The sequence below is a fragment of the Salarias fasciatus genome, assembly GCF_902148845.1.
Source record: "Salarias fasciatus chromosome 23 unlocalized genomic scaffold, fSalaFa1.1 super_scaffold_20, whole genome shotgun sequence".
NCBI lineage: Eukaryota > Metazoa > Chordata > Actinopteri > Blenniiformes > Blenniidae > Salarias > Salarias fasciatus.
In genome coordinates, this window is record NW_021941230.1 from 18346842 (window position 1) to 18355860 (window position 9019).

Sequence of the window (9019 nt, forward strand, 5' to 3'; positions counted from 1 at the left end):
TTAATCAAGTAAAATGAGACATTTTCACCCTAATCCAGTTTAAAAACTTGCTCAGATGTGGATTTTTTGCAGTGCGTTCAGCCTCCAGCAGCAGCGGAGCCTGACCCTTGACCCTCGACCCTCATTGGAGTCACACACGTCCAGATTACTGCTAACTGAAGATGGCCGAGGACAGACGAAGACAGACGTCACACCGTCCTGCAGCGGGACGGCGTCTCCTGCGGCCACACCGGGCCGCTTAACGGCGTTACGGCACCGGATTACACAATCCCACTCTGATCTAAAGAACATGAGGAACATGCGCTCTCAGGGTCACCTGATGTTCTGACAGCGCCGTCTCCGCTAATCTAATCACTTCGATCTTTCTCCTGAGCGTCTCTTTATCTGGAATCCTGCGGAGAGTTCAGAGTAAAGGCTGCAGCGCCGCGGCCAACACAGATCGCTCTGTCTTTAGCAGCGTTTCACAATAGATTCATTTCCGGTCAGCTGATTCTCCAGAATCCTCATGAGACGGACACAGGGAGCGCCGAAGTCTCGGCGTTTTCATCGTACCTGCAGCCGCTCAGGCGACAGGACGGAACCAGGTGTTCCGTTTGGAAATGAACCGAACCGATCCGAGTCGGGACGATTCAGTGAAAAGCAGAAACAAGCCGAAGACGAGCGATCTGATGACCCCTGAACCCAGCAGGAGCCGGAGCTGAAGCCCAGACCCTCAGATTCAATGTTCCTTCCATGAAACGTCTCAGGCTGGAAACGGGTCTGTTCATGAGGCGCTTGGTAATCGAGCTCATGATGAGGGTAATGAGATTACAGACTGTCACTCCACGCTCTGCAGCCGAGGCTCTGGACGGGCCGCCCACCCTGGTCACACCACCCGCCTCCACCCCCGGGCCGGGCCCGATGCTCCGCCTTTATAAGGGACGGACGGCGAGCGCTCAGCAGAACGCTGCTCCGCAGAACCTCTGCAGAACCCTCCGGCTCCGACAGCTCGCCGCTGCCGCCACGCTCAGTAAGTCTTCACCTCACTTCTGGTGAGGCTTCAGCTTCCTGCCTAGAGCTGACGCTTTTGGTTCTGAAGCGGCCAGCTGAGCCGTTCCCACTGCATGCTGGGAGATCGTTTCACCTCAGAGAGGAAAGAGGAAGAGAACGCTGCTGTGTTGAGCTCAGCCTCCGTCCAGACAGAAACCTTCAGGCTGAAGGAACGAGGCAGCAGGGTGGAGCACACAGGAGGCTGAGGAAGTGGCCAATAGAGAGAGAGCCAGGAGGAAGGGGTGGAGGTGAAGGGGTGGAGGTGAAGGGGTGGAGGTGAAGGGGTGGAGGTGTGAAGGGGTGGAGGTGAAGGGGTGGAGGTGAAGGGGTGAACTGTTTCCTCTTCACCTGCTCATAAGACATCAGGATTTCCAGGATAAAGTTTCTCAGCCGCTGAGTTTTTCCTGAGTCCTGCGGAGACTCAGCCGCTAGCTTGTTACGTATTTACAGATGAGGACTGAGAGGAAACAACTGTACAGGTGAGGACTGAGAGGAAACAACTGTACAGGTGAGGACTGAGAGGAAACAACTGTACAGGTGAGGACTGAGAGGAAACAACAGCTTCATGGTTTTTCTGACCACGTTGGTTTTTTGATAAAAGGACTGAAAAGAGTTTTAGTTGAAGAAACGCTTCCTCCTGAGGGTTCTGGTCTCAGCTGAGACGTTCTCACTCCTTCTACTGAAAGATGATCTGAGACGTAAACAGAATCGTCTCCCCGGAGACGATCATCCCTCTTTCAGCTGACGGGGTTATAGGGTCAGGGTCAGGATTAGGGTCCCTGAAGGCGCTCTGGAGCTCCCAGCGGTGTGAAGAGGTTCCAGACGGCGTCGCTCTGCCTCAGAGGTTCCAGACGGCGTCGCTCTGCCTCAGGGGTTCCAGACGGCGTCGCTCTGCCTCAGAGGTTCCAGACGGCGTCGCTCTGCCTCAGAGGTTCCAGACGGCGTCGCTCTGCCTCAGGGGTTCCAGACGGCGTCGCTCTGCCTCAGAGGTTCCAGACGGCGTCGCTCTGCCTCAGAGGTTCCAGACGGCGTCGCTCTGCCTCAGGGGTTCCAGACGGTGTCGCTCTGCCTCAGAGGTTCCAGACGGCGTCGCTCTGCCTCAGAGGTTCCAGACGGCGTCGCTCTGCCTCAGAGGTTCCAGACGGCGTCGCTCTGCCTCAGGGGTTCCAGACGGCGTCGCTCTGCCTCAGAGGTTCCAGACGGCGTCGCTCTGCCTCAGAGGTTCCAGACGGTGTCGCTCTGCCTCAGAGGTTCCAGACGGCGTCGCTCTGCCTCAGAGGTTCCAGACGGCGTCGCTCTGCCTCAGAGGTTCCAGACGGCGTCGCTCTGCCTCAGAGGTTCCAGACGGCGTCGCTCTGCCTCAGAGGTTCCAGACGGCGTCGCTCTGCCTCAGAGGTTCCAGACGGCGTCGCTCTGCCTCAGAGATTCCAGACGGCGTCGCTCTGCCTCAGAGGTTCCAGACGGCGTCGCTCTGCCTCAGAGGTTCCAGACGGCGTCGCTCTGCCTCGTCGCTCTGCCTCAGAGGTTCCAGACGGCGTCGCTCTGCCTCAGGGGTTCCAGACGGCGTCGCTCTGTCTCAGAGGTTCCAGACGGCGTCGCTCTGTCTCAGACAGCTGCTCTTCTCTGTTAAACGAGGCTCTGGCGCTGAAAGGACTCTGTTCTTCCATCAGAGTCTCTGGTCTCTGGTCTCTGGTCTCTGGTCCTCCATGGACTCATTAGTCAGAGGAAGTCCAGACAGCCGTGTCCTTTGTTTGGCATTCACTGAGATTCCTTCAGATCAGCTAAACTCGATTTAAAAGTCACATCATGTGAGTTAATGAAGAGGAGTTTACTTCCCAACATTCCTCCAGCTAATCTGATGAACGCAGGACTCCATTAAGGTTCTGACGCAGAGCAGGGACGGAGGTTCTGGACGGTCCAGTGACCGGATCCGGTGTGGCTCCAGTCCGTTCCAGATCAGAGGAGAGTCCGGGTCGCCATGAAGGAGCAGTACGACTGCAGCCACTGCGCCGAGTCGCTGTTCGGCCAGAAGTACATCCTGAAGGAGGACGAGCCCTACTGCGTCCTCTGCTACGAGGCGCTCTTCTCGCACAGCTGCCAGGAGTGCCAGAAGCTGATTGGCTGCACCAGCAAGGTGAGACCCTCCTGGTTGAGTCCGGGTACTTCCTGTAACGAGGTGACTGACGCCGTCCGTCTGTCCCCCCGCAGGACTTATCGTACAAGGACCGCCACTGGCACAGCGAGTGCTTCCTGTGCGGGAAGTGCTCTCGCTCGCTGGTGGAGCGGCCGTTCGCCGCCCGGGACGACCTCCTGCTGTGCACCGAGTGCTACAGCAGCGAGTACTCCGCCAAGTGCCACGCCTGCCTGAAGACCATCATGCCAGGTGAGGACGCTCCGGCGGCCCGTCCGGTCCGCTGCCGGATCGGGAAACGTCTTTCATCTGAACTCCACCCGCTGAACGGCGTTCACCTTCTCCGCCCGCCAGGCTCCAAGAAGATGGAGCACAAGGGCAGCAGCTGGCACGAGAACTGCTTCACCTGCAACCGCTGCCAGCAGCCAATCGGCACGCGCAGCTTCGTCCTGAAGGACGGCAGCAACTACTGCCTGCCCTGCTACGAGAAGCAGTTCGCCCTGCAGTGTGTGCACTGCAAGAAGGTACGGGGGCGGGGCTTCCGGGGGCGGGGGCGGGGCTTCCAGGGGCGGGGCTGCCGGGGCGGGGGCGGGGCTTCCAGGGGCGGGGCTGCCGGGGTGGGGGCGGGGATTCCGGGGGAGGGGCTTCCGGGGGAGGGGGAGGGGCTTCCAGGGGCGGGGCTGCCGGGGCGGGGGCGGGGGCAGTCGGCCGTTCTGAAACCAGCGACGACGGAGCCGCCATGACGCGACGAGGCTCACTGCTGGGAAACCCCTGGTCCGGCAGGCGGGGCTTCTGGACCCCGGGCGTCTGGTCCCAGTCGGTCCTCAGGAGGGGCCGCCGTCTCCTCGGGGACTCACCCGGTGTCTGTCCCCGCAGCCCATCACCACCGGGGGGGTGAACTACCGGGACCAGCCCTGGCACAAGGAGTGCTTCGTCTGCATCAGCTGCAAGCAGCAGCTGGCCGGTCAGCGCTTCACCTCCAGGGACGACTTCGCCTACTGCCTGGACTGCTTCTGCAACCTGTTCGCCAAGAAGTGCGCCTCCTGCACCACCCCCATCAGCGGTAAGGCTCCGCCCATCAGCTATGACTCCACCCCCATCAGCAGTATGACTCCACCCCCATCAGCGGTAAGGCTCTGCCCATCAGCTATGACTCCACCCCCATCAGCAGTATGACTCCACCCCCATCAGCGGTAAGGCTCCGCCCATCAGCTATGACTCCACCCCCATCAGCGGTAAGGCTCCGCCCATCAGCTATGACTCCACCCCCATCAGCAGTATGACTCCGCCCCGTCAGCTATGACTCCACCCCATCAGCAGTATGACTCCACCCCCATCAGCGGTAAAGCTCCGCCCATCAGCTATGACTCCACCCCCATCAGCAGTATGACTCCGCCCCATCAGCGGTACAGTGCAGTCTTCCCAGACCCCTGGTGGTCTCTCCAGATCCCTGCTGGTCTCCAGACCTCTGGTGGTCTCAGACCCCTGGTGGTCTCCCCAGACCTCTGGTGGTCTCTCCAGATCCCTGCTGGTCTCCAGAGCCCTGGTGTCTCTCCAGACCCCTGGTGGTCTCAGACCTCTGGTGGTCTCCAGATCCCTGCTGGTCTCCAGACCTCTGGTGGTCTCCAGACCTCTGGTGGTCTCCAGACCTCTGGTGGTCTCTCCAGACCTCTGGTGGTCTCCAGACCTCTGGTGGTCTCTCCAGACCTCTGGTGGTCTCCAGATCCCTGCTGGTCTCCAGACCTCTGGTGGTCTCAGACCCCTGGTGGTCTCCAGATCCCTGCTGGTCTCCAGACCTCTGGTGGTCTCAGACCCCTGGTGGTCTCAGACCCCTGGTGGTCTCAGACCTCTGGTGGTCTCCAGACCTCTGGTGGTCTCCAGATCCCTGCTGGTCTCCAGACCTCTGGTGGTCTCAGACCCCTGGTGGTCTCAGACCTCTGGTGGTCTCCAGACCTCTGGTGGTCTCAGACCCCTGGTGGTCTCCAGACCCGTGGTGGTCTCAGACCTCTGGTGGTCTCAGACCCCTGGTGGTCTCAGACCCCTGGTGGTCTCAGACCTCTGGTGGTCTCTCCAGATCCCTGCTGGTCTCCAGACCTCTGGTGGTCTCAGACCTCTGGTGGTCTCCAGACCCCTGGAGGTCTCAGACCCCTGGTGGTGTCTCCAGACCTCATGCCCCCCTCTCTGTGGTTCTGGTTCTGGTTCCAGGTCTGGGGGGCAGTAAGTACATCTCCTTCGAGCAGCGCCAGTGGCACAACGACTGCTTCAACTGCAAGCGCTGCTGCGTGTCGCTGGTGGGCCGCGGCTTCCTGACCTGCCGGGACGACATCCTCTGCCCCGACTGCGGGAAGGACTTCTGAGCTTCACCTTTGACCCCGGGCCGCGCCGACCTCCCGCCAGGAACCGGCTGCTCCGAGTCTCCTCCCGGCTCCGACTTCCTGTGGCGTCAGAAGAGCTTCCTGTTCCTCAGGGACGTCTTCAGAGGCCTTCAGACCACGCCCCTCCTAGACCACGCCCCTCCCAGACCACGCCCCCTAAGCCTCCCTGCAGCGGTGTGCTTCCGCCCGTCGCCCTGCTATTAACTCGCTTCGTTCACCGTCTTCCATCATCTGCAGGAGAGTGGAGAGAAAGGAAGTCGGCCTGCTCTGCAGCGCTCCACTAACCTGCTCCAGTGTCTGTAACTCATGAATAAACGGCTTTTTATCACAACGGAGATCCGAATTCTGACTGTAAACCACTTTCCTGATTTTCTACTTCTTCAAGAAAAAATACGGTGAAAGAAAAACATTTGAAAATGACAGAAACGCTGGAGGTATTCCCACATCAAACCAGACTTTATTTAACACACACACACACACACACACACACACACACACACACACACACACTCTCCCACAGTGAGAATCTGCACCACAGCTTCAGAAAGACGGAGGCGAAGTGTGTTTCTGTTCAGCCTCGGGTTTTAATTTGATCATAAGTCCACACGGCTCTTTTTCAATATGATATAAACCAGGGACGGGCAACTGGCGGCCCGCGGGCCGCATACGGCCCGCACCCTCACTCCGTACGGCCCTTAATTTTTTGAAAATAATAATGCGTCTTTTGCTGCACCGATTCAGCTGTAATGACAGACTTTGGCCACCAGATGGCACCGTGACTGGAGACGCCCTTCTGTCCAGCGGCGTTCTCCAGCAGTGAGGAAGAGGGAAGAAGAAAACCAGACGGGAAAACCGTCAAACCGAATCGGGAGGCGGAATGTCTGTTTACAGAACGTAAAGGCAGAGCTCTGTGCTCGGTCTGCATGAAAGGCTTTACTGCTTAATTCCACTGCGTGCGTCTCTGCTCCGCTCAGCTCCGGACCGCTGCGCTCCGGACCGCTCCGTCTGTTCAAAACCCACAGCGTGCGCTTTGCTCCGCTGTGTCTCTATTCCGCCCGGCCGGAGAAGCAGAGCAGCGCATGAGCTATTTCACATCGACCTCCAAAAGCTGAGCAGTCTGGGCCACACTGGCATCTTTCTCTGTACATCCGGGTAGAAAGGATGACTGGGGTCATATAAAATTTTATGATTCTCCACTTCTAAAATCAGCGTCTCTTCATGCTGGTTGTTGTGCTTCAACACGCTGAATTTCGTGCAACAGGATGTTGACATTCGGGCCTTTCAGAATAAAATGCATACACGGTCCTGAACAGGCTATGTATTTTGTAGAAAACACGAAATTTATGGACAATAGCCTGCAAATGGGCCATATATGCAGCTGTGTAAACATTCAGAAACATTCGACTATAGCTTGATTACAGGCAGAACAGAAGTTTGTCAAATAAAATTTGATAGTGTGCTTTAATTTTTGTTTGCCCGCTTTTTAAAGTGTATATTTTAATCAGCATGGTATGTCTATTCGTGATATATCCGACAATTAATGTGACGAAAAAAAAAAGTCTTTTAACAGTTTAAAGTTTTTAATAAAGACAAAATGATTTTATTTTGTATAAAACCGGAGGTTGTTGGAGTTCTCTTTCCTGTTTGGTGCATCTGAACTGTGGAAATTTATGCGTACGGAGACCTGACGGACCGGACCGGAGAGAAAAATAGACCTCGGCTCTATTTTGGACTGACGGAGCGGAGCGGAGCGCACCGGAGCAGAACGGAGGCTATGAAATCAGCTACAGTCATTAAAATAGCAACGTATTTGCTGCGGCGGTCGGACTGGAGCTGAGCTGAGCGCAGACGGAGCGGACCGGAGGATGTGGAATTTAGGGTTTACTGTAAGTCTGCACGGAACAAATTCTCCTGCCAGGCGCCTCAGACGGGTGGATTTGTATTTTTCGTGTATTCATGGAGAATGTTAAAATGTGGAAAAAAGTGTACTTTGATTCAATTATTGATTGATTTAATTATTATTATTATTATTATTATTATTATTATTATTGTTATATTACATTCTAAATTCTATTATTATGTTATTTATTATTATTATTAAAATTCTTCTTCTTATTATTATTATTGATTAATTGATTATTATTTAATTCAATTCTCTCCGAAACAAGGAAACATAAATAATGCCAAATGCACCAGCTGTCAGGATACCCCCGCTGCCCCCCCACCCCCCGCTGCCCCCCCCGCTGCCCTCGCTGCCCCCCCCCCCCGCTGCCCCCCGCTGCCCTCGCTGCCCCCCACTGCTCCCCGCTGCCCCCCCGCTACCCTCGCTGCCCCCTCGCTGCCCCCCCCCCCGCTGAAACCCGCTGCCCTCGCTCCCCCCTCGCTGCCCCCCCACTGCCCTCGCTGCCCCCCCCCCGCTGCCCCCCGCTGCCCTCGCTGCCCCCCGCTGCCCCCCGCTACCCTCGCTGCCCCCCCCGCTGCTCCCCGCTGCCCCCCCGCTACCCTCGCTGCCCCCCCCGCTGCTCCCCGCTGCCCTCGCTGCCCCCCCCGCTGCTCCCCGCTGCCCCCCCGCTGCCCTCGCTGCCCCCCCCCCCCCCGCTGAACCCCGCTGCCCTCGCTCCCCCCTCGCTGCCCCCCCACTGCCCTCGCTGCCCCCCCCCCCCGCTGCCCCCCGCTGCCCTCGCTGCCCCCCGCTGCCCCCCGCTACCCTCGCTGCCCCCCCCGCTGCTCCCCGCTGCCCCCCGCTACCCTCGCTGCCCCCCCCACTGCTCCCCGCTGCCCCCCCGCTACCCTCGCTGCCCCCTCGCTGCCCCCCCCCCCGCTGAAACCCGCTGCCCTCGCTCCCCCCCTCGCTGCCCCCCCACTGCCCTCGCTGCCCCCCCCCCGCTGCCCCCCGCTGCCCTCGCTGCCCCCCGCTGCCCCCCGCTACCCTCGCTGCCCCCCCCCGCTGCTCCCCGCTGCCCCCCCGCTACCCTCGCTGCCCCCCCCGCTGCTCCCCGCTGCCCTCGCTGCCCCCCCCGCTGCTCCCCCCTGCCCCCCCGCTGCCCTCGCTGCCCCCCCCCCCCCCCGCTGAAACCCGCTGCCCTCGCTCCCCCCTCGCTGCCCCCCCACTGCCCTCGCTGCCCCCCCCCCCCCGCTGCCCCCCGCTGCCCTCGCTGCCCCCCGCTGCCCCCCGCTACCCTCGCTGCCCCCCCCGCTGCTCCCCGCTGCCCCCCCGCTACCCTCGCTGCCCCCCCCGCTGCTCCCCGCTGCCCCCGCTACCCTCGCTGCCCCCCCCCGCTGCTCCCCGCTGCCCCCCGCTGGGGTACTTTGGTCGTTCTGCCCTCTCAGCCTGGACAGAACACCCACTCCGCTTCATTTCTGGAAAACTTAAAGCCCAGACTGTGACTCAAGATGAGCAGCGTGACAGGCGTCTGTGGAGATACACGATCTTTGCTCGGCGTACCGGAAGTGGGCAGCTGGTGCCACCGGAAGTGCCCGAGCC

General features: G+C 59.5%; 1 protein-coding gene across 1 annotated transcript; it reads left to right on the forward strand.

Annotated features, from left to right (window-relative positions):
- Window positions 1–3007: 3007 nt before the first annotated feature.
- Window positions 3008–5642, forward strand: LOC115383970 (four and a half LIM domains protein 2-like). Its single transcript, XM_030086205.1, has 5 exons — window positions 3008–3163; window positions 3238–3412; window positions 3515–3684; window positions 4037–4223; window positions 5366–5642. The coding sequence occupies exons 1-5, from the start codon at window positions 3008–3010 to the stop codon at window positions 5515–5517; spliced, it is 840 nt and encodes a 279-aa protein (XP_029942065.1). The 3' UTR covers window positions 5518–5642.
- Window positions 5643–9019: the final 3377 nt, after the last annotated feature.

Excerpts from the sequence above, each read along its gene's own strand:
- LOC115383970 (XM_030086205.1), top strand. The coding sequence starts at position 3,008 with ATGAAGGAGCAGTACGACTGCAGCCACTGCGCCGAGTCGCTGTTCGGC. Across the intron at positions 3,164-3,237 it reads TGATTGGCTGCACCAGCAAG|GACTTATCGTACAAGGACCG; the intron begins GTGAGACCCTCC and ends GTCCCCCCGCAG. Across the intron at positions 3,413-3,514 it reads CCTGAAGACCATCATGCCAG|GCTCCAAGAAGATGGAGCAC; the intron begins GTGAGGACGCTC and ends TCCGCCCGCCAG.